At 38.3% G+C, this 26,026-nt stretch overlaps 1 protein-coding gene across 2 annotated transcripts in view; it reads left to right on the forward strand.

The window, feature by feature from the left end:
• Positions 1-26,026, forward strand: part of Gpbp1l1 (GC-rich promoter binding protein 1 like 1) — a 53,107-nt gene that overhangs the window by 10,572 nt on the left and 16,509 nt on the right. Inside the window, exons 2-6 of one of the 2 annotated variants that reach the window (XM_004921219.4) lie at positions 8,418-8,826; positions 9,257-9,446; positions 10,114-10,228; positions 18,048-18,177; positions 18,548-18,831. In XM_004921219.4, the coding sequence (XP_004921276.2) occupies positions 10,169-10,228; positions 18,048-18,177; positions 18,548-18,831 (474 nt within the window). In that variant the 5' untranslated portion in view covers positions 8,418-8,826; positions 9,257-9,446; positions 10,114-10,168. The remainder of the gene's footprint in view (positions 1-8,417; positions 8,827-9,256; positions 9,447-10,113; positions 10,229-18,047; positions 18,178-18,547; positions 18,832-26,026) is intronic. The other variant, XM_087214895.1, reaches the window with a different exon arrangement.

Consider the following 26,026-nt stretch of genomic DNA (forward strand, 5'->3'; position numbering starts at 1 on the left):
TTTCTTTGTCCTCTTCCTCTCCCTTCTTCTCCTTTCTTCTTTCTTCTTATCCAAGCTGGCCTGAAATTTGCTGTGTATCCCAGACTGGTCTCCAAATCAGCATCTTCCTGTCTCAGCCTCCTGAGTGCTGGGATTATAGGCATGTACCACCACCCCAGCTAGATTGTTCCTCAATTTTTTTCTCAATTCAAGTTTATATTTAAAAGCTTAATGGAGTCACATCTGAACATTTTGGGCCAAAATACAGCATTCCTTATTTTGCTCGTAATAAAACCTGGTTGACCTGTCAACAGCTAGTGTGGGTCCCTGTTTTAGTGATAATGGAAATTAAAATAGTATGAGTTCATAGGCAAAACCTTTAATTGAAAGGTAAGAGAAGACAGGAAGGACTCTAACTGGGGGCACACTTTAAGGCAGAGACTCAGACTGATTGATCACAAAAGAATGAAGGCCAGTTTTATGGTGTGCTGTGATGGGCTGGAGTCTGGTCAATCATTATCTCAATCCTAGTTTTGTAGCTCCAGAGGAATCCTTATTACCTGAGGCAGTCTCAGTCATGTGAGGCTGTTTTGGAATCCAAGGTGGCCATAGGTTTAGGGTAGTGGAGACTTCTGGGAATTGGTGTTCTCAGGCTTGAAAGGCAGTGTGATGACAAGCTAGGTAAATTTAAGATTATAAACCTGTTTTGCCAGTTTTTAGACAGACACTTCTAAATGGCAAACCATGTGTATATGTAGAACCGAGAAGGATTGACCCAGTTTTACAATATGAAGGTGTGAGAAATGATCTCACTTGTCCAAACCAAAAAAAGAATAAATTGGGACTTTAGAGGCAGAAAAGTGAGGCTTATTTAATCTATACCCTTGCAAGAGTGGTGCCCATACACACAGATAGGCACACTCCAGTTGAGAAACTGTGTTCTTATTCCTAATTCACCCCCTCACCCTCATCTGCCATGGCCTGGGATCTGGGGTTCACAGTCCGTCCGGAGCAATCTATTTCATCTCACACCTATTGTGATATCCCCCCCCCCCTTTCTGTTTTTATCCTCTCTTCCCTCTGGTTTTGTTTGTTTTGGTAGTTACTTTTTTAGCCTTTTGGCTTTCCAGGATTTGGGAAGACTTGCTTACCCCAGAACCTTATCTCTGGTGTGAATCTTTGTACAGCTTGCTTGTCCTTGTCTGCTCTCTGCTAGTTGACCAAGGTAAGTCTAAGAATAAGGGTTTATTAGAGTGGTTAATAAAATATGGACGAATTAAAAATATTTTTACCTCTTACAGAAGGTCAAGCTTTGTTCTTTTTTGGGGGGTACGTTTTAGATATACATAATGATAACATTCATCGTAGAGAATTTGTACTTGTGCATGATATATTTTTGCTTCTTTCTTTCCCAATCCCCTCTCCTCCCTTCAGTGCCTCTTCTCATCCTTGTTTATAAAAGCTTTGTTTCTGTTTTTTCCCTTGTCCCTTTTTTTTTTTTTTTTTTTTTGGTACCAGGATTGAACTCGGGTCCTTGCGCTTGCACAGCAGGTGGCGAAACCACTGAGCTAAATCCCCAGCCCTGTCCCTTCTTTCTTTAAGTTACCGATTGGACATTTGTAGACCCAAGTGAAGAGTCACCATTTTTTTTTTCTTAAGCAAAACTCATTTTAAATTCCTGTCCATCCACCAGGTGTGGTGTGCATGCCTATAATGCCAGCCTCAGCTACATAGTGAGTTCAAAGCCAGCCTGAACTACATAGCAAGACCTTATCTCAAAAAAAAAATTCCTGTGTGTCTTAGGTGAAAACACAAATCATGCTTTTAGTGAGTAATAGGTTAAAGGCACAGGAGCTATAGCCACAGCTCTTTTTTTAAATCATGAGACAAGGCCTTACCAAGTTGCCTAGGCTGGCCTCCACCTGGTGATCTTGCCTCAGCCTCCCAAAGTGCTAGGATTACAGGTGTGCCCCATCATGCAAGGCTTGTCTTCCAGTTTTTAAAAATTATAATATACTAAGGTTCTATCTGCACTCACATCTTTGGTTGATCTCATCTGGGCCCTTGGATTTAAATAAATTTCTGTCTCCAGTGTTACACCTTTATCCTGAAATACAGATTTAAATATAGCTATTTAACATTTCCACTTCAATATCTAAGAAGCACTTAAAAGTAATGTGTTCAAAAAAAGTTTCTCTATCATTATCTGTGGATTCTATAGACTAAGATGGCTAAATATAATTTATACCATCAATTAAACAGTTATTTAAAGGAAATAATATACCCATGTGGGGCAGTAACACTCCTATAACTCCAGGAGGCTGAGGTGGTAGGATTGCAAGGTCCAGGCCAGCCTGGGCTAACTTAGCAAGACCCTGCCTCAAAATATAAAAGGTGGGATGAGGGGTTGGGTGGGCGGGGGGGGTTGGGGATGTAGCTTGGTGGTAGAGTACCCCTAGGTTTAATTCCCAGTACCATTAATTAATAAAAATAAAGGAAATAACATGGTTTAACATGGATTAATCCACGGATAAATCCATACTTGAATGTATGTTGGGAGGTAGGGCCTGGTCAGAAGAGTCCACTCACTGGGACCTTGACCTAGAAGGTTATATTATTTACCTGCCTTACTGCTTTCACTCTGTCCTTCCTGGCTGCTGAGCCATGAGCAGCTTTCCTCAGCCAAACCTTTTCACCATGCCATTCCTGCCTTGGAACCAGCTGACCATGGACTGAGTCTTCTAAAATCCATGGACCCAAATAAACCACCCCTCCTGTGTAGTTGCTGGTGTTGGATATTGTAGATAGTGTATCTCAGCAACAGGAAAAGAACCTGCAGAGGCCAGGGATTTAGCTCAGTGGTTCCGCTACTTGCCTCGCAAGCGCCGGGACCAGAGTTCGATCCTCGGAACCTAAAAAATAAAATGAAAAAAAAGGAAAAGAAAAGAGCCTACAACATAACACATGAGCTGAAGAATGGCTGTAGTGATACAGTGCTTGCCTAGCATATTTAAGGCCCTTGGTTCAATCCCCAGCATCACAAGAAAAAATTGTGTTAAAACATGTATAGATACAAGGTCTGGGGATGTAGCTCAGCAGTAGAATGCTTGCCTAGCATGCATGAGATACTGGGTTGAATCCTCAATAGCACACACACACCCCCTTTATTTGAGCATGTTAAAGAAGACCTAAGTAAAAGATACTGTGTTCATAGTTTGAAAGATCTTTTTTTTTTGGTACCAGGGATCGAACTCAGGACCTTGCACTTATGAGGCAGGCGGTGGAACCACTGAGCTAAATCCCCAGCCCTTGAAAGATTTATTACAATGATGTCAGTTCTCCCATATTGATCTAGATTCATTGCTGTTCCAAGCGACTTCATAACAGAATTTTCCCTCAAATTTGATATGATTGTTGTAAAATTTATACGAGAGTCAGTAGGCAAGGCCTTCAATAAAGGTAGATTGTTGGACTCAGTCTCTTGCCTTCCATTGGCTTGAGTACCTTTCCCTCTGCCATGCCTCTCTGCCATCCTATTGCAACCTTAGAGGCAGCCGACCATGGGCTGAAATCATGAACTAAAATAAAGTACTCTTCTTTAAGTTGTGGGTGTTAGGTATTTTGTCCCAGCAACAGGAAAATGACTAAGACAGCATTTTATTATCTCACATAAATATCTTGGGATTGGTAGTCCTAAAGCTGGCTCTCCAGGCTCTTTCTTTGCTCTGCCATCTTCATTACATGGACATGGCCTTATCACAAGATAATTGCTCCAGCTTCATGTCCTAATAAACAACATCCCAAGCAGTAAATGAGGGGATAGATAGGGACTTGCTTTTCTATAGAAACCTTTTCCTGGCGGGAATAGAGGTGCCTCCTGTACTGCTAGCATTTGGGAGGCAGGAGAATCACAAGTTTTAGGACAGCCCAGACTACATAGTCTTAAAAACACCCCAACACCCCCACCCCTGGCAAGCTGGGGATGTAGCTCAGTGGCGCCACACCTCCCTAGCAAGCACAAGGTCCTGAGTTCGATCCCCAGTACCACAAAACCCTCAAAACAAAAAAAATTTTCCCTAAAAGAAAAAAAAGGTTTATTATGGGGGGATAGCCTTGAGGAAAGATATTTGCAACACGTATTTTATACTATGTAAGTAAGATCAATAAAAGAATGGTAAAATAAGAATAGGTTTTATTTTTAAAAAAGCAAAAGAGAAAGACTCAGCCAGGCATGGTGGTACACACCTGTAATCCCAGTACTTTGTGAGGCTGAGAAATGAGGGTTGCAAATTCTAGGATACCCTGGGCTACATAGTGAGTCCCTGTCTACAAAACAAACAAACAAAAAACTACCATTTTGTATACTCCAGCAAAGTAAAGAATAACCTCTGGCCTGGCACTCTGTATTTTGGTGAGTGTGTGGGGGCAAACAACTCTTCAAATATTGCATCTGATAATATAAGCTGTTAACACCTGGTTAGAAAGTGATATGGTATTACTTTGTGAAGTTGAAGATGTACTAGTCAGCAACCTCTTCCTTTATTTTCCTTTTCTTTTGGAGGGGGGTACCGGGAATTGAACAGGGACCTTGTGATTGCTAGGCAGGTGCCGGAACCACTGAGCCAAATCCCCGGGCCCTCCTTTCCTTTATTTACACATTCATTCAGTAAATACTTTTTGAGTATCTACTGTGAGCCAGATAATGTTCTTTGTGCTTGAGATCAGTGGGAGACACCTGATACTATATATGGTATAAGATCAATGCTCTAGGAAAATGTTATATTAGAACAAAAAGCATTCAATATTGGGCCAACTTCATGTATTTCACTTCATATATGAGTTCTAAGATTATTATACAGTATGCCATTACATCAGCCACAAAATACTTTGAATACTTACCAAAAATCCCTCACATTGCATTATCAAAATTCTTCATAATTTCTTAACTGAAAACTAGATTATATCCTAGTTCATTTCTAGGAGATACAAGAATTACAAACTGTCTGATTTATGAAATGATTTGCTACCCAGTCAAGAATTTTCTGTTTCTAGAAGGCATACCCAAAAGCCTTTACCAAAGAAGTCTTATCAAATTACTAAATTGTATCTGTTGCTCTTGTACTTGAAGGCACTTTGTTTATAGAGCCAAAATTAAACAAGACTGGTTAAGTCAGACACTGCATATTTTGGGATTTTCCCATAGGCTATTAAAAGAAAGATCTCTGTGCACCAGCCAGAGTTCAGTAGCATTACAGGAAGACATTTCTAAATTATTTTATATAGCAGAACAGAAATATCATTTATGGTTGAAGATGTGTTTAATTAAAATTATGGTTTTGTCAGAATTAGCATGTCAGCATCAGAAAGGGAGAATTAAATAAAGGGGTTTTTTTTGTTCCAAGTTTAGGGCATACATTCCATATTACACTTCAGGAACATTTGTCACACATAAGTGATTTAGGTTTTTTTGTTTTTTAGGTTTTCTTTTTTTAAGAGTTCATTTTTACTGACTTTCCTAGGGACTTTTAAAAAACAATTCATTAATATTCCCATAATTTTTCCCCATAATATTTTGAATACTATTAAACCTATATTCATTTTTTGCTCCAGTGAAAATCATTTATTCACTGTCATTCATCAGTCTCTACAAATTTACTCATTCTTATTATAAACTTAACAAATTGATTTAATAGGGATATTTCAAAATTAAGGACATGTCAGTGTTCAGTAAGTTTCAAGGGAAAGTTTTCTCTGGTTAGGAGTGAGTAGGCTCTCTGGGAGAGTGAATAGACTTTATATAATTTTTAAGATTGGAAAGAAGAATAGAAACGCTTAGAGGGAAATTCAGGCTTTAGAAAGGGGTTTTGTTTCATATTGGGAAAGAAATGAGTTGTCTGTCTGTCTTTATTAGATAGATGAACCCAGTGTGCATAAAGGTTGAAGTTACCAGAAGCAGTAATTGGTAATGCTACTGGACTCTGGAGAAAATGAGAGTGGTTGAGATCAGGGGCACAGGTAGAATAATACCTTACTTAAAGAAGGCCTGAAAGCCAGGCATGGTGGCGCACACCTGTAATCCCAGCACTCCGGAGGCTGAGGCAGGAAGATTACTGTGAGTTTGAGGCCAGCCTGAACTGCATAGCAAAACCCTGTCTCAAAGAAAAGAAAAACAAGAAGGTCTGAGGTCAGGTGTGGTGGCACACACCTGCAATCCCAGCACTCAAGAGGCTGAGGCAGGAGGATCACCACAAGTTCAAGGCCAGGCTGTGTCCCCAATCCCCTGATCACCAGGATTGAACTCAGGACCTTGCGCTTGCCAGGCAGGCATGACATCACTGAGCTACATCCTTGGCCCTAGGATTGTAAATTTGAGACCAGCCTAGGCAGTTTACCAGGACTCTGTATGAAATTTTTAGAAGGCTGGGGATGTAACTCAGTAATCTCTCTTGATTCATTTCTCTTGGGGGGGAGGGGGTACATGTACTCTGAACCAGAGAACCAGCAGCAAATAATTATTCCTAAACTAGCTGTTCTGTCTACAGTTTGGCCCAGAACTCCAGGCCTGTGTCAGTGAGCAAACCTGTCCTGTTCCAGCTTAATTTCAAAATAATCTGCCTGCTGCCCAAAAAAGCAACCTATGGAGATTCAGACCCCTGTCCATATAGATACCCTTCACATCCTAATTAGACAGAAGACCCTGCTATGGACATCTGTGGCTCCTTTTTTCTGCAGCTCTTTTTCCTGCCACCCCATACATCCTTACTTTGTTTGACAATTTCTATTGACTTTTGGATAGAATTTCTTCAGGAAGGGGAGAAAGAGTGGGAGGTGCAAAACAAAAGTCATTTTAAAATTTCTATACAGTATGGTCAGAGAACGTGGAATGTTTTATTCTTTTGAAATGAGATTTTGTTTTAACTAGTACATGGGCAGTTTTTATGACTGTTCCAGTTGTGCTCAAGGAATATATAGTGTGTTTGATACATATACTTATATTTCAACTTTACGTTATTCAGATCTTTTATATGATTGTCCTATTACTCTTTTGAGACAGGGTCTTGCCATGAGTTCAGACTGGCCTTGAACTCACTATGTAGCCCAGGTTGGCCTCAAACTCAGGGTGATCCTCCTGCTTCAGCCTCCTGAGTGCTGGGATTATAGCATGTGCCACCATGCCCAACAATTCTATTATTACTCTTTAAGTATTAGAAGCACATGAGAACCATGGAGAGTAATGTATATAGTCTTGTATTTATCACTCAGCATGAGAAATAATGCAATACATACATAGTTGAATACCTCTGGAACCCTTTTAAAATTCTTTTCCTTTCATTTCCTCACAGACATATTCACTATTTTAGGAAGTTGAGGCAAAAAGTTTGAGCCTTTCCCGGCAACTTAGTGACTAGATAAATCCCTGTCTCAAAATAAAAAGGCCAGGGATGTAGCTCAGCTCATAGGCCCTGGGTTCAGTCCTGGTATGGTGAGGAAAAGTAAATAAGAGTAGATCAAGATCAAGGCTGCCAAGTTGGATACATGAGAATATCCTCCAAACTAAAATGCCAGTACAGACCAGAATTGCCCACGGATACAGAAATTCTCTTCTATCAAAAAACTTTTTAGGGAGGCTGAGGCAGGTGAGTTCGAGGCCAGCCTGGAATATTGAGACCCTGTCTTCAATTACAAAACAAACAATTTTTTAGTTCTAAAAGAACATTGGAGATTTGCCAGAGAAATTTTTGTCATCTCAGTGCATATCAAGTTAGAGCATAAGTGTTTTTAAATCTCAAATTGATAGCTAAGTATCCAGAGATAAGTATTATATAGATACATGAGGCATACTGTGACAGGTATCTTGCTTTAAGCCTCTAGCTATGGATATTATTAATTAGATATTGATGCCTGTGGTAATATACCAGCAAGCTATAATGGTTCTTTGACCACTTATAGCAAGCTATTTCACTTATGAGAGAAAAATCTAAATCTAAAAAGATCCATTTGGTAGCACACTTGCCTAGCATGTGTGAGGCCCTGAGTTCAATCCCCAGCACTTGGATGGATGGATGGATGGATGGATGGACGGATGGGTGAATCCATCCATCTGTCTGTCCAACCATTAATTTGCATTTCTGATTTTTATTTTTTTGGTACTGGGGATCAAACTCGGGTCCTTGCGCTTGCAAGGCAGGTGGTGAAGCCATTGAGCTAAATCCCCAGCCCTGCATTTCTGAATTTTTATTACGCTTTGTTTAGGTACTTTTTTAAATCCCTAAAAGACTTACTATCCAGTTATGTTGTTATAAGTCGTAACACATTATATTTAATATCTAAATTGGATTTTGACTCTCAAGACCAAGATCATTTGACTCATTTTAGCAATTATATATGACAGTGATTTTGCTCCTTGTGATTCTGTTATCTTGTTTTTTCATTTACAGATTGGTAGATTCATGTGACCTTTTTAATAATTGAATAATGATGAAAATGGATCCAAAACATTAAGTTACTTCTCCACCAAAGCAGTAGAAGATTCTTCACATCACCTTCCAGTGACTCAGTTCAGTTTTTGGAAAGGAGCAGAACAAGTGAAATACTGAAAACTGAAGCGAAGAAAACTTCATTTTGGAACTTTCTCTTTGACTACCCCTTACTCCCTACTACTTTCTATTTGTTTTAATTTTGCTGCATTTATAAATAGTGAAGACCAAAGAAATAGAACATATGTTTAAGAGCTGTATACCAAGAGATTTGCCTTGAAAGCTGCTATTCTGTAGAGGAAAAAGTTTATCAAGTTCCTGTCTGATCCTTTTTTTAAAGCAAGATTTCTTAGGTCCTTAGATTTTGAAGGTTAAGACAATTAATTATACATATCTACACACTATTTTTAGCAACTGTATAAAAATAATGAGATTTGTGTTTTGAGGGCTTTGTCATGTGGAGGGTTTACCACTGGAGTTGACTGCTCCAAAGATTTTTTGATTGTGTTTTAATATTATATTTTTGATCTGTCACCTTGATGACATTACTTACCTGCACATCAATCAACCTGTCTTTCTAACTATGACCTATTTATGAAGTGTTTGCCCTCATCGTGCAAATGTCCATGTATTACCTATTTAAGCATTATAGTGCTGTTACTCAAGGAAGTTGAATGAGGTGAACATAGACATAGCTTTTCCCCCTTACCCCTCTTTTTAAATGTAACAAATACTTTTTATGTTCCCCTTCCCCCCCTTCCCCTCCCCCTCCCCCCTTTTGGAAACGTGTCTGGCACTAGGTAGTTGAGAATGAGCAATTGAAGGGACTAAGAAAGTGAGCCACAAGGAGCCGGCCTTCTCTGTGCTTCATCACAAGGTGTGCTGCTGGCCAGGCTACTTAAGCTCCCTTTTAACAAGAAAATCTCTCGGGAAATCCAGCTGGTAACCTCAAGGAGTTGGAAAACAGGACCACAGAGGTTACACTCTGGGGTAAATGTTCTGTATATGTCTTAACTGGAAGAAAATTGTATGTATATGTTCCATGAAAAGTATCTGTTGCTTTCTGATAGTATTTAATTTGGAGAATATTGATAGAAAAACTTTTCAGAGGTTGTCTTTGTTCTCTAGGAAGATCTGTTCTGCTTTTTCCAGAAGTTATCCAAATGTTTGAAGCAAACTGCTTTTATAAGTAGCTCTGTTGTAGTTTTAAGTAGGTGTTTATTATTCAGGTTCTTCTAATGTAACTCATTGCATTAGTTTCCTTCGTATAATGTTGCAGACTCATAGCACATTTTTCTGTTTATGTGCTTTTCATGGTCATATATTTACAGACTATTGCTTTTGTTTACAACCTCTTAAAATTTGGAACCTCAAAAGTAGAGGCTTAGAGAAGAGACCTTTTTTTTTTTGTTACCGGGGATCAAATTTAGGACCTTGCACTGGTGAGGCAGGTGACAGCACCACTGAGCTAAATCCCTGGCCCGAGAAGAGATGTTTAGAGTTCTAGATTCCTTTACATATTAGTATGAGAGTCTTACAAGAATAAATGATTTGAATTGTCTCTTTTTTTAATGTGTGTGTGGTACGGGGTATTGAACCTGGGTCCTTGCGCTTGCACAGCAGGCGGCAAAACCACTGTAAATTGTCTCTTTTTCAGTTCCTGGCCATGAGGTTGGATGCCTCACCTTGCTGAAAAGAGACACTGGACCTAAATGGCGCAGCATGACTTTGTTCCTGCTTGGCTAAATTTCTCAACACCACAGTCAGCTAAGGTATGTGTCTTCATTCCTATATTAACCCAAATACCAGTTCTTTTCATTCTTAGGTGGCCTGTGGGCTGATTTGCAGTCTTTAATTTTTTTTTTTAATACGTGTATTCAACCTTGCATGAGGATTTCAAAAATATTTATTCATATATTTAATCCTTAATGGAATATAAGTAATTAGGCTATCTGCATCACTTTGTACCTTATTACTGCCAGTGTCTCATTTTTTAAATTACATCCCAGGATTTGGTCGTAATATGGCATATTTAACATTTTTTATATTAGCTACAGCATACTTTGGACAGAAAATATACCTGTTAACCTGTTGTCAGACAAAGGGGCAGAGGTGAAAGGGAAATGACCCTTGAGTAAATGGACCTTTGGAGTGAATGCACATATGGCTAGGTAGTAGATGAGAAAAGGAGAGAGACAGTGAAGGTGTGGGGAGTGTATGCAATCTCAGTATAAGGCCAAAGACCTAAAAACCCCCTGGAGAGCTACTGGTGCAGCCCAAGCCATATTCAAAGGCTGAAGGATCTGGAGTTTGATATCCACAGCAGCAGTAAAAAACATACCTGCTCACGAAGGTTCTAGCAGTGCCCGGGATTTAGCTCAGTGGCACTGCAACTGCCTCGCAAGCACAAGGTTCTGAGTTCTATCCCTGGTACCAAAAAAGAAGGGTCTAGCATAGACAAATGAAAGCATCCCTCTTATGCTTTTACTTTCCCTTTGAGCCTATTGACAGGCCACTCATATTTAGTAGGGGTCTTCCCTATTCAGTTTCCTGACCCATATGCCAGTTTTCTCTGGAAACCCTCACAGAGACAACCAGAAGTATGCTTTACCAATTTTCTAGACATTCCTCAATCCAGTCAAGTTGAAACCCAAAATTGACAATTTAGTCTCTATAATTTATAGCTAAAGAAAGCCATAGAATAAAATCATGTACATTAGGAAGAGACTTCTGAGTTAATCTGTTTGTGAAACTGCTTCTTTCAGTTGTATAAATTCAATAACGTAAACTCCCTGATCTCTTTCTTCGTTGATAAATTAGTAAAATGGTGTTGATGCCAAAATTATAGTAGTAGTATAAGAATCCAAATAATGTTTAAAAAGAAGTATTTTTAAAATTAATTTTATTGGGGGGCCAGGGACTTAGCTCAGTGGTTTCGCCGCCTACTGCTCAAGCACAAGGACCCGAGTTCAATCCCCGGTACCAAAAAATAAAATTAAATTAATTTTATTGGAACATTTTAGGTCCACAATATAATGACATTCATCATTGGAAATTTGCACCTTTATATAATCTCTCTTGGTTCTTATTTTTTCCCCATTCCCCTGCCCTTCAACCCCTCCACCCCTCCCTACCTACAAAGACTTTGTTTCCATTTTTTCTTTATCTCATATTAATTCCATTCCCTTCTTTCCTTTCTCCTACCCCTCCCACTTCCCCTTCCCCTTTGCCCCTTTTCTTCCTATTTCACATTATTTATTATACCTTTTACTCCTTATTTACACTTTGAGTTTCTCGCTCAAGAGAAACTATTCAATATTTACACATGTGTCCTATTTATTTCATTTAAGAGTATCATCCCAATGTGCATCCATTTAGCTATAAATGTCTTAATCATTTTTTATGGCTGAGTAGTACTCCATTTTATAAAAAAACATTTTCTTTAGTCTCCAGTAGATGGGCGACTGGGCTGCTTCCAAGTTTTAGCTATTACAAACTGTGCTGCTATGAACATGAGTGCACATATATCACTGTGGTATGATTCTTTTAATTTTTATAGAAAGATACCCAGCAAGGCAATAGCTGGGTCAAATGGGACTTCCAGTCCTAGTTCTTTTGAGTTATCTCCATACTGATTTCCACAGTGGTTGCACCAGTCTACACTCACACCAGCAGTGGAGCAGGGTTCCTCTTTCGCCACAGCTCCGCCAGCATTGGCTATTGGTTGATTTCATGAGAGCAGCCATTCTTTCTGGGGTGAGATGAAATCGAATCTCAGCGTTGTTTTCATTTGCATCTCTCGAATGACTAGTGATGTTGAACACTTTTTCATGTTTATTTGCTGCTTTTTCGTCTTTGTCTAAGAAATGTCTGTTCATTTTAGATGCCCATTTTTGGATTGGGTCTTTAAATTTGGGAAGTCTGATTTTTTTTAAGTTCTTTATAGATTCGAGATAGTAGACCTTTGTCTGAGGAACAGCAGGTGAAAATTTTTTCCCCCACATTGTGGGTTGTCTCTTCACTCTGTTGGTGGTTTCTCTTGGTGTGCAGAAGTTTTTTAGTAAGAAGAGATCCCACTTGTTGATTGTGCTAGTTCATGGGCAACTGAGCTTTTGTTCATAAAATCTTTTCCTACACCAATGTCTTCAAGAGTTCTACCTAACCTCTGTTCCAGTCAGTTCAGTGTTTCTGTTTTAATATTTAGATCTTTAATCCATTTAGATTTTAGTTTAGTGCATGGTGAGAGATATAGGTCTAGTTTTAATCTTTGGCAAGTTGAAACCCAATTTTTCTAGCAACATTTATTAAAGAGGCTATCTTTCCTCTAGTGAGGGTGTTTAGCTCCATTGTGGAAGATGAGGTGGCTGAGTGTGTCTGGAGTTGTTTCTGCATCTTCTAATCTGTTTCCACTGGTCCTAGGTCTGTTTCTTTACCAGTACCATGCTGTTTTTTAATCACAGTAGCTTTGTAGTATAGTTTCAAGTTGGGGTTTGTGATACCCCCTGCCATGTCTGTTGCCTAGAATTGCTTTTGTTATTCTAGGTTTCTTCTGGTTCCAAATGAATTTTTGGATTGTTTTCTCCAGATCTGTGAAGTATGCTGCTGGGATTTCAATTGGGATTGCTTTGAATCTATATAGCAGTTTTGGAAGTATGGCCATTTTCACTATGTTGATCCTTCCTACCCAGGAGCAGGAGATGTCTTTCCATTTTCTGATATCATCTTCAATCTCTTTTCAGAGTGCTGTAGTTTTCAGAGAAGAGGTCTTTGATTTCTTTTGTTAGGTTGACTCCTAGCTATTTCAATTTTTTGGATGCTATTTTGAAAGGAATTGTTTCCCCTGTTTCTCAGTGAGTCTGTTGTTCATGTACAGAAAGCTATTGATTTTTGTGTGTCGACCTTCTATCCAACTACTTTACTGAATTTGGTTATTAAGTCTAGAAGACTTTTGGTGGCGTTCTTGGGGTCTTCTGTATGTAGAGTTTCATGCCATCTGCAAATAATGACAATTTGACTTCTTCATTTCCTATCTTTATTCCTTTCATTTCTTTCTCTTGTCTAATTGCTGTGGCTAATGTTTCTAAAGCTACATTGAACAGGAGTGGTGATAGTGGACATCCTTGTCTTGTTCCTGATTTTAGTGTGAAGAAGTTGACCATTTAGTATATTGGCTGTTCATTTTTCATAGATGGCTTTTATCAGATTGAGGTAGAGACCCATCTATTCTAAATGTTTGTAGGGTTTTTATCATAAATGCGTGCTGGATTTTGTCAAATGCTTTTTCTGCATCTATTGAGATGATCATATGTTTTTTTGTCTTTGGCTCTGTTAATATAGTGTATTATATTTATTGATTTGTGCATGTTGAACCATCCCTGCATCCCTAGGTTGAATCCCATTTGGTCAGGGTGTATGATCTTCCTGATGATCTTCTGCATTCTGTTTGCCAGTATCTTAGCAAGGATTTTTGCGTCTATGTTCATTAGTGAGATTGGCCTATAGTTCTCTTTTTTGGTTGGGTCTTTCTCTGCTTTGGGGATCAAGGTGATGCTTGCTTCCAGGAATGAATTTGGGAGTATTGCTTCCCTTTCAATTTCATTGAAGAGTTTAAGCAGTAGTGGCAGTAGTTCCTTTCTAAATGTCTTGTAGAATTTGGCAGTGAAGCCATCAGGACCTGGGCTTTCCTTAGTTGGTAAGTTTTTAATTACATTTTCAATTTCATTGATATTGGGCTGTTCAGAATTTTTAGGTTTTCTTCATTCAACTTTGGTAATTCATACGCATCTAGGGATCTGTCCCATTTCTTCTGTTTTCCATCTTACTGTCATATAGGTTCTTGTGGTAGGTATTGATGATCCTGTGGATTTCTGCTGGGTCTGTTATAATTTCATCCTTTTCATTCCTAATTGCATGGATTTGGGCCTTTTCTTTCCTTTTTCTGATGAGGTTGGCTAAGGGTTTGTCAGTTTTGATTATTCTTCCGAAGAACCAACTCTTGGCTTCGTTGATTTTTTTTGTATTGTTCTCTTAGTCTCCATTGCATTGATTTCTCCTCTGATCTTTATAATTTCCTCCTTTGTATGAGCTTTGGGTTTGTTTGTCCTGCTCTTCTTTTTCTAGAAACTTGGTGTTCAGCATCAGGTTGTTTAATTGGGCTTGCTCTGTTTTCCTAATATGAATATTCCTTGCTATGAATTTCCCTCATAAGACTGCTTTCATTGTGTCCCATAGATTCCAATATGTTGTATTGTCATTTAATTGTAGGACCTGTCTTGATTTCTTCTTTAATTTCCTCTATGACCCATTGGTTATTCAGAAGTATGTTGTTCAATTTCCATGTCTTTATGAAATTCTTGGGTTTCTTTTGCTATTGATCTCCAGTTTCTTCACACTATGGTCTGATAATATACAGGGGATAACTTCATTTCCTTTGCACTTACTTAAACATGTTCTGTGAGCAAATATGTTGTCTATTTTGGAGAAGGACCCGTGTGCAGCTGAAAAGAACGTGTATTCTGATTTTGTGGGGTGGAACACTCAACATCTTTTAAGTTCATTTATTCAAGAGTTTGATTGAGCTCTAATATTTTATTGCTTGTCTAGTTGATCTGTCTGTGACAGTGGGGTATTGAGGTCCCCCACTACTATTGTATTAGTGCTTATTTGATTTTTCATGTCCATTAGTATTTGCTTTGTATAGTTGGACGCACTAGTGTTTGGTGTGTAGATATTTGTGATTGTCATCTCTTCCTCTTGGTTTGTTTTTGTTTGTTTTGTTTTGTGTACCAGAGATCGAACTCAGATCCTTGCGCTTGTGAGGCAGGCAGCAGAACCGCTGAGCTAAATCCCCGGCCCTATCTCTTCCTCTTGGATTGTTCTCTTTACAAGGATGTAGTGTCCTTTGTCTCTCTTAATCAGTGTTGGTTTGAAATCCACTTGATCTGCAAAGAGTATAGCTACTCCTGTTTTTTTTCGGGTTCTTGTCACATGGATTATTGTTTTCCACCCTTTAACTTTCAGTCTATGAGTTTCTTTTTTAATTAAATGTTTTTCTTGTATGCAGCATATTGTTGGATCTTGCTTCTTGAGCCATTCTTCCAGTCTGTTACTTTTGATTGGGGAGTTGAAACCATTAACATTGATGGTTATAACTGATACATATTGACTTATCGTTGTCATGACTTTTTCTTTTTGTTGGGTTCTCCCCCTTTGCATTTAATTTCTTGTCGTTCCCGATGGATTCATTCTGCTGGGCTTCCTGGGGTTGTGATCCTCGTTGTCTTTTCCTATAATGTCTAAAATTTTTTGGAGTGCTGATTTGGTATTCATGAAGTTCCTAAGGTGCTCTTTGTCATGAAAGTATCTTATTTCTCCATCAGTTTTGAAAGATAGTTTTGCAGGGTACATCAGTCTGGGTTGGAGGCTGTTTTCCTTTAGGGCTTGGAATACGTCACTCCAAGCTCTTCCTGCCTTGAGGTTTTGCATTGAGAAGTCTGCTGTGATTCTGATGGGCTTGCCTTTGTATATGATTTGTTTCTTTTCTCTGACTGCTTGTAGAACTTTGTTCTTCTCTTGGGTTTCTGGAATCTTAACTATTATATGCCTGTGTGTAGATTTCTTTTTTTGATCAAGGCTAGTTGAAGTCCTATATGTCTCAACTATCTGTATGTCAAGTTCTTTTTCCCTCCTTGGGAAGTTTTCTGGTATCACTTCTGTGAACAGTTTTGATTTTTTTTGTGGGTTTTTTTTTTTGTTTTTTTTTTTTTTTGGTACCAGGGATCGAACTCCGGACCTTGCACTTTAAAAGTAGGCCCTGGAACCACTGAGCTAAATCCCTGGCCCTTTATAGTTTTTTTGTGCTGTCTGCACTCTCTCCTGTTTCTTCATTGACTCCGATCAGCCTTATGTTGTTCTTTGCATCATCTAGCAGCTGCTGGATTGATTTCTCATGGTCCCTTACTGTTTTAAAGCAATTTTTCTTTTCCTGGTCACTAATTGCAGTCTTATCTTCTATATCTGAAATTCTGTCCTCACATTGGCTCATTCTGTTGCATAAATTTTCAGTGGAGTTTTTAATCTCCTGGAAATCTGTTTGCATCTGTTTTGTAGATTCCATTTGTTTCCTATGTTGAGATTCCATCATGTTCCTCAGCTCCTCTATTTTTTTTTATCTGTGTCCTCTCTAGACTTGTTAATCATGTCTTGTACTATGGGCACAATCTCTGCTGTTATCTGAGAAATTATTTCTGATTTCATTTTTTCCAGATCCTCTTTTGTTGCCAGTTCAGGGAGTCCAGGTGCTTGAGTATCAGATTGTTCCATCTCATTTCCCTTTGGGATTGCTTTAGGTGACCTGGGAGTCTGGATTTGAGACTTGTTTAAGTGTGTTCTCATTTCAAGGAGGGGGAATGTGTGCTTCAGGTGCCTGCACAGCTCTGCTCCTCGGTGCTCATGGCAGTGCTACAGCGGCCCGGAAGGTTCACCGCCTCTGCCAGCAACAAAAGACTTTCACAATGTCTTTCTGCCCCTTTAGAAAGAAGTATTTTAAGCTGGAAGTGGTTGTACATGCCTGTAATCCCAGCACTTGGAGACTGGGCCTCCAGAAGTTTGAGGCCAGCCTAGCTGTATAATAAGACCCTGTTTCAAAAGACCAAAAAACCCCCAACAAACTATAGTTGTTAGTAGCCTGCCAAGGATGTAAAGCATCCATTCTCCAGATCTAGAATAATTTACAGAAAAAATAATGCTGTTTAGAATAACTTTTTTTTTCTTTTTAATATATATATTTATTGGTACATTTTACATATAAAATACATTTACATTTATCATTGGGTGTTTGTACCAGAACATGATGTATCTTAGTTTTTATTTTTTTCTCCCATTACCTATGCACCCTTCACCCCCTCCACCCTTCCCTATTTACACAGAGTTTGATTCTTTTTGTTTTTTCTCACAGTTTTTTCTTTCCCTTCTTCCCTTTCCCCTTTCCCTTCCACCATCCCCAAACCCTTGGACCTTTTCTTATTTCAAATTATCAATTATTCATTTTAATCATTTTCCTAGAATAACTTTTAAGGCAGGCATCTTGTTTTTTCTCCTCTGTTGTAAGATTTTTTATTTTGCAGTGCATGTTTGTGGTACATGATTACATTCATTTTGAGGAGTTGGTACCATGTACATGACACATTTTGGTTCTTTTTTTCATCTCTTTCCTCCATACTCCCTCCATCTCTTGGTCCCCTTGCCTTTTGGAAAAAATCTATCTCCCTGTTTCCTATTAAGTGTAGTTTTGGGGCTGTTATTTATAGTTGTTGATGGCCCCCCCTTCTATCATACAGTCAATTGAAATGGCTGCCTTTTCTCCCCTTCTAGTATAAAGGAAGTGAGTTAATAATTGAAACTGTAATGTAGGACTTCTCTGAATTAACTCAAGCTTGTGGTACCCTTATGAGATACATATATATATATATATATATATATGTACACACACACACACTCATAATGTGGATTTCTGTCACTATTCTGATGCAAAGCCTAATTAAGAGAAACTGATATCTTTCCTATTTGCATCTTTGTACTTTGTCATTTTAGTCACCTACAACCACTTTTGAAAAACACGGAGACCACCTACCCCGAGGAGAAGGTAGATTTGGAGTAAGCCGTCGTCGACACAATTCCTCTGATGGCTTTTTTAACAATGGACCTTTACGAACTACAGGAGGTGAGCTGTGTCCAACTTTAATATTTTAGCTACTACTCAAGAGCAAGCCCACACTGGGATGCATGCCTGTAATATAAAAATAGGATCTTTTTGTGAACATACTTCTCAATTAGAAACTCTAGTAGTGATTACTCCAACTACATTGGTTTGGTTACTATGAATCATATTGTCAGTTGAAGGACTCATTTAGAAGTTACTTCACAAAAGAAAGTTTTATTTAGTGGTTTTTTTGTGTGAACTTCTTATTGAAAAGGTCCCCTGAAGGCCTTTTGGTAGCACCGTAAACTAAATCAGGAAGCATCTGGCCCAATTATTTTTGACTTCCCAGGAAGCAAACAAGCTAATGTGTTATTTTTCCTTATGATTCTAGATTCCTGGCATCAACCCTCCCTGTTCCGCCATGATTCTGTGGACTCTGGTGTCTGTAAGGGAACATATACTGGAATCACAGGGAATTTATCTGGTTGGCACAGTTCTCGGGGTCATGATGGCATGAGCCAGCGTAGCGGAGGTGGCACAGGGAACCATCGACACTGGAATGGCAGCTTCCACTCCCGGAAAGGCTGTGCCTTTCAGGAAAAGCCACCTACAGAGGTTCGGGAAGAAAAAAAAGAAGACAAGGTAGAAAAATTGCAGTTTGAAGAGGAAGACTTTGTAAGTATTAAGCTTTAGATGTGTAGCTAAAACCCAACAAAGTTTTAAATACAAGACCTGTTTATAATCAGAAAAGGGAGTCTGTACATTTAGATTTTTATTTTAGAGTAAAGAAGTTGATTAAAGACAGTGACCAGAGTTCCTGTGTAACTTAGCAAATCTAAATATATTTTTCATTGTTATGCCTTTGGAATTTGAAAAAAAGTCTAATTTTCCTTAAGTTTTATAAGGTTCAGTATCTAAATATAATTATATAAAAATGTAATTTTGAATTGTGTTTTCTATCTTAGATTTTTTCTTAATTTGCTTTCTAGTCTATAAAATAATTGATAAATTATAAACACGCAATTTTGAATATTTTAACTGTTGCTCTATATTCATTAAAACTTGATGCTATTATGTGTTGAATTACATTACTTTGGCCTCTAAATCAAAAGTAGAGGTTTTAGAGTACCTTTTAAAATTTTTAATAATTTAATCAGATACACTTGAAATACTATCATTTTAACATGTGATCAGTAACCAAATTACTGAGTTAATTTACATAATTTTGGTACTAGGTTTTCACTGTATTATGTGTTTATGGCACATCTCAATACTGTATAGACTGTACACATTCTGAGTACTTCACTACCTGTGACTAGAGCTACCATAACAGTGCAACTCTAGTTATTTTTAAGTAACATATTAACCAGTCACTTCTTTTGTAGCCACCTCAACAACGTATTAATAATAAAAGTCAACTGAAGATGACTCAAATTTAGACATTATTCCTTCTTCCCCATGTCTAGAAAGTTTCTTAGGTTCCTCGATTCAGATGACATATATTAATATGAATTCCTGACCGATACTCTTTTTTTTTTTTTCCTGGAAGCTTTGTGTTTTACAAATATTCTTGTCAGAAATAAATTCAGTTTAAACTGAGTTCTATCATGAGTCCTTTAGCAAACCTAGTGGAAAATTGATTGACAGCAAGAAAAATGTTTTGGTGGCACTGTCTTTACCTACTAAGTGATTTAAAGGGAGATTGGCTGTCAAAGCAAACCTGAGATAAAACCAGTTAGGGCAAATTATTTCACATCTGTATTTCTTTTCTTTTTTCACATTTGTATGTCTATGAAATATTCTAAGTACTGTATACAGAAAAGTATGGAGAAGGAGCCGGGAATTTAGCTCAGTGGTGCCCCACCTGCCTTGCAAGTGCAAGGTCCTGAGTTCAGTCTCCCATACCAAAGGAAAAAAAAAAGTATGGAGAAAATTACTTTGTCAAATACTGACATCTTGCCAAATGCACGGTAGACCCTTCTTTTAGAAAAGACATTACAGATTATAGTTAAGACTTCTTCAATCCTATTTTCTTCCTTCTCCCTACTCACCATCTTGGTTTCATCATTTTAACATCCTCTGGCATGTTTTGGAAAAATTTACCACATGTGTGTGTGCCATAAACTTCATGTTTTTAAACTTTATATGAATAATAGGCTGTACTGTGATTCTTTATCTGTGTGAAGTTGTTTGAGGTTTATGTGTGGTGATACATAGGGTTTAAATTAATAGTTCTCAACCAAGGCCAAGTTTGTCCCCAGGGAACATTTGGCAATATCTGGTGGTGACATTTTGGTAATCACAATAGGAGATAGTAAGTACTACTGACATCTAGTATGAAGATACTGGAGATGTTGCTAAATACCTACAATGTACTGGACAGCACACAACAATGATTTAACCAGCCCAAAATGTCAGTAGCACCAAGCTTGAGAAACCTTGCTCTAGATCTTTTTCACTACGGGCCAGGGATTTAGCTCAGCGGTTCTGCCACCTGCCTCGCAAGCGCGAGGACCCGAGTTCGATCCCCGGTACCAAAAAAAAGATCTTTTTCACTACTGTGTAGTAAATACTCTATTATGTGAATATACTGGATTTACTTAGCCATTTTCTTGTTGGTGGACATTTAGGTTGTAAAATACCTTATGTTAGAGGTTAAATCTAAAGGATTAGAATAGAGGTACTATAATTGGAGAAGGAAAAATCAAAAATAGAATTTCTATCCCAAGCAGGTTGATTATTAATATATATTTAACTTGAAAGGAAAACAGAAGCAGCAGAATTGGCTGGAGAAGGTAACAAATTATTGATGCCAAAGACGTAAATGAGAGATATGGCCTTGGAATAGAGATAATAGTTGAGGTTTATGGATGGGTAGAATTACCCGAGGAGAGTAATGTATTATTAGTAAAAGGGGAGCAGGCCTGGAGCAGAACCTGCAAAACAGTGGTAAGGAGGACTACTCATTAGCTGAAGAAGAAAAAAATATACTAAGAAAAAGTTGTTATAGGGCTGGGGATTTAGCTCAGTGGTTTCGCCACCTGCTGCGGAAGCACGAAGACCCAAGTTCAATCCCCTGTACCAAAAAAAAAAAAAAGTAGTTATATAAACATTATAAAGGGGTTTGGATCCTAGTTATTTATAGTAGATTTTTTACATTATAGTAATCAAAAAGTTATCTTCGTTTTAAAATAGTATTGATTTAGTGTGACTAGTGCTATGTTTTTACCTTGGACAAGTTAGTCTAATTTTCCCTGAGTTTTTAGATAAATATCATAGTACATCCCTTGCAACATTGTAGTAAATGAACCCACGCATAAAAGCACATTCCTCTAATTCCAGCACTCAGGATTACCATGAGTTTGAGGCCAGCCTGAACTACATAGCAGACTGTCTCAAAAAAAATTTTTTTGTAGTAAGAATGGCGTATGTTAAATAATGAATATGAAACACTTAGCACAGATCTTGACACACATATTTTTAAGTGGTGGCTGTTACTGTTATTAAATGTGTTGAGACTTTGTTAGAAAAGACTAATGGCAGAATAATCACTCAGATGCTAGAAATCTGCCCTTTAGAGTGCCTGACGAAACTATTCATAAAAAATGTTACTCTGCTACAAAACCACTCCATAGGTGCTAAGAAAAGTTGCTGGCCTCAGATCTTGCTTGCCCTTCAGAGCCTGGCTTTGAGGAACTGGGTGCTACAGGAGTCTGCTGAGTAAGCACTCTGGAAAAGGAAGCAGAACTTTTTCCACTGCATTCCACCTATAAAAGCGATTTCAGCTGTCAAAAAAATTTAAAGTACCAGATACAGTTACATAAAATAGGCAGAAGGAATGACTTCAGAACTCCAAGCAGTAAATTGCTAGAACCAGCCCAGGGTCAGTCCTCAGGTTATTGCTAACCAATTAGTAGTATTCTCTTCCGGAACCACAGCCCCTCACTGTTGGAAATATAGTCCACACTGATGTGAGGGACTGCCCCATTGATTGTGCCCCAAATAGGCTGTAAGCAGTACAGGCTGTAAAGAGTTAACCTCATGGTTTGCTTGTTTTTAAAAGTGAATCTGACCAAAACATATGAGATAACACACAGCCGACCAAGGTCAGAGTGACTCTTAGCCAAATTCCATTCCCAGCCTGACACAAGAATGCTTTGTCTCTTCTACAAGCCTTGCCGTGTCAGCAGCATATCCCTAGCAACCACACGTAGCCCCCTCACCCCAACCTAACAAAAGTTGTATCACCAATAAATATCCATGGTTCTGGCTCTTCAGACCCTTTGCAGTTTGCTCAGCACTGGCCATCCTGGCTCCCCATTTCTCTCTTTAATTCTTTCAGTTTTTCTTCTCACCTTGTACTGTAGCACCGAGCAGGAGATCAGAACCTGCTGCAGGGGTCTGATAAATTGAGCTTCTCAAAGACAGACACAGTAGAGGCAAAAAAAAAAAGGTGCTGGTGCAACCAGCAAAGGCACTTGTCAGTCCAAGCCACTGATTGATTTATTTATTTATTTGGTACTGGGGATTGAACTCAAGACCTTGTGCTTTCGAGGCAGGCACGGTGCCACTAAGCTAAATCCTTGGCCCTACTGATTTTTACTGGTGATCAATTGAGGTAAAGGCAAGCTACATGCTAAAGGGCAACTATGTTCAAGGACATACAGTGGTGCAGTTACTATGGATACTAATACAAGCAAGGCTTGTAAAGGATAAAACAAAACATTCTTGAATTAGGAACAAAATAGACAAAATACAGAGTTGTAATTAGAACCTTGTCCTTCTATTTAAAGAGGTTTTAATTGTGGGAACAATTTGAGTGCGAATTACTCTGACCAAGGCAAATAGGCTCCAGCTGGACTCACTTCTCAAAACAAGCCAATTGAGTTAACTCTACAGCCTGCACTCCTTACAGCCTGCTTTGGGCATAATCAATATTGCAGTTCCCTACAGAAAGGAAAGTTTAGATTTAAAAAAGGAAAAGGTGGGCCTGGAATTTAGGTTAGTGACACCATGGCTGCCTCGCATGCACAAGGTCCTGAGCTCTATCCCTGATACCAAAAATAAATGAATAAAATTTTTTTAAAAGGAAAGGGTTAGAACAACCATCACATTAAGAAAGTAAATCATTGTATTTTTGAACACAAAATAAAATAATGTGTTAGAAGAGTCACAACTAATCACATATAAATGAACAACATAAAAGGATTGAGGTCAAGCCAGGGATTTAGCTCAGTGGTTCTGGCGCCTGCCGCGCAAGTGCAAGGTCCTGAGTTCAATCCCCAGTATCAAAAAACAAAAACAAAAAAGGATTGAGGTCAAATCCCTTTGTAATTATAAGATAGGAGGCAAAAAAAGAGCAGAATAATAACCTAACAGACAGTGCAAAGTATATGCCATAAGACATGTACACTAAACATGAGTTATAACCTATAATCTTAAAACTTAACCAAATGCTGAATTCAGTCTCTGGTACAAAAAAAAACTTAACCAAATGATATTAAGAAAATGGTAAAGAGCAACATAGTCCAGCAAAACACAAAATAAGATGTTAGTACGCGAGAAAGAAGTAAGGAAAGATTGTAGAAGCATGAAGGCTAAATGAGAATGAACACAAAAGAATGAACCGTAATATTTTTCAAGGATTAGAATACAGAAATGAGGAAAATTTTTTAATGAATAGAAGTGAAACCAATGATTATCTGTCATTTTTTCCCCTAGTTTTTGTTTGGGCCAGATGTACCCCACATCTGTAATCCCAGCACTTCAGAGGCTAAAGAGACAGGAGGATTGCTGCAAGTTAGACACCAAATTGGGGTTCATAGTGAGTTCAAGACTAGCCTGGACTTCATGGCCAGACCCTGTCTTTTTGTTGTTGTTGTTGTTCTTTTATTGGTACATTTTAGGTATACAATTCATTTACATTTATCATTGGGTGTTTGTACCTGTACATGATATATCTTGGTTCTTATTTTTTTCCCCATTACCTGTGCACCCTTCCCCACCCCACCCTTCCCTATTTACATAAATTTCATTTCCTTTTTTTTTTTTTTTCTTATAGTTTTTCCTTTCCCTCTTTTCCTTTACCCTTCCCCTCCTTTCACTCCTTCATCTTTGGACCTTTTTTCCTATTTCAAATTATCAGTTATTCATTTTAATCATTTTAACTCTTGTTTACACTATCAGTTTCTCACACTAGAGAAACTATTCGGTATGTACACATGTGTGTCCTATTTATTTCACTTAAGAGTATGGCCTCGATATGCATCCATTTAGCTATAAATGACTCTAGTTTTTCATTCTTTATGGCTGAGTAGTACTCCATTTTATTAAAAAAACACATTTTCTTTATCCAGTTTCCAGTTGATGGGCACTTGGGCTGCTTCCAAGCTTTAGCTATTACAAACTGTGCCTCTATGAACATGGGTGCACATATATCACTGTGGTAAGATTCTTTTAATTCTTTTGGGAAGATACCCAGCAGGGGAATAGCTGGATCAAATGGGACCATGAGCCCTAGTTCTTTGAGGTATCTCCATACTGATTTCCACAGTGGTTGCACCAGTCTGCACTCCCATCAGCAATGGAGAAAGGGTTCCTTTCTCCCCACAGCCCCGCCAGCATTTGTTATTTGTTGATTTCTTGATAGCCATTCTTTCTGGGGTGAGGTGGAATCTCAATGTTGTTTTCATCTGCATCTCTCGAATGATGAGTGATGTTGAACATTTTTTCATATATTTGTTTGCTGCTTTTACTTCTTTGTCTGAGAAATGTCTGTTCATTTCAGATGCCCATTTTTGAATTGGGTCTTTGAATTTGGGGGGAGCCAAACCCTGTCTTAAAAAACAAGAATAACAGGGACTGGGGATTTAGCTCAGTGGTTCCTGCACCTGCCTTGTAAGCATAAGGTCCTGAGTTCAATCCCCGGTACTGAAAAAAAAACAGTAACAAAAAAGACAGACATTTGGCCAAAAAAAAAAAAATATATATATATATATATATATGCACACATACACATATATATAAAGTAGGGTCTCTATCAAAGAAAACCAAAACAAAATATAATTCAAGAAAAATTTCCTGAAACACAATAAAATATATTTAAAAAACTACAGATTGAGTTGTACACAGTGGGCACATGCATGTAATCACAACACTCTGAGAGGCTGAGGCAGCAGGATCATGAATTTGGGATCAGCTGGGCAACTTGGAAATCTGGCAAGATCCTATCTCAAAAAATAACAAAAAAGGGGTTGGTGATGTACCTCAGTTCAAAGCCCCTAGATTCAATCCCCAGGAATGCCCCCCCCCGGAAAAAAAAAAAAACAAATTGAAAGGACAGCCATAGACACTGAGACAGTCTTATAAAACTCTAGACTTGATGGGAAGCTTTAAAAAATTAATTAAAAGAGGGCTGGGGATTTAGCTCAGTGGTTCTGCCACCTGCCTCACAACCACAAGGTTCCAAGTTCGATCCTTGGTACCAAAAAAAAAAAAAAAGAGATGGAAGTGTAGCTCAGTGTGAAGACCCTGGGTTCAGTTTCCAGCACCACCACAAAACAAGCAAAACAAAAAAACCCTAGAACAAAAAAGAAAAATACCCTTTCAGCATCCAAGCATAAAGATGGCATTACTTGTAAGAGAAAAAAAATTAGATATACTTTGACAGCAAACTTTATAATAGAAATAAATGGAATTACAGTTAAAGCATTCAAAGAAAGAAAATGGGAGCCAAGGATTTTATACACTGTCAGACTTACCATTAGTTATAAAGGTTATATCAAAAGGATTCAGAACCCAAATTGAAGAGGTCTCACTACCCAAACATGAGAGTATTTTAGGCATCAACTAAAGATACCTGCAAGGGTTT

The sequence above is a fragment of the Heterocephalus glaber genome, unplaced genomic scaffold (assembly GCF_053883595.1).
Source record: "Heterocephalus glaber isolate CG9 unplaced genomic scaffold, H.glaber_assembly_v1.0 deba00001451, whole genome shotgun sequence".
Lineage (NCBI taxonomy): Eukaryota > Metazoa > Chordata > Mammalia > Rodentia > Bathyergidae > Heterocephalus > Heterocephalus glaber.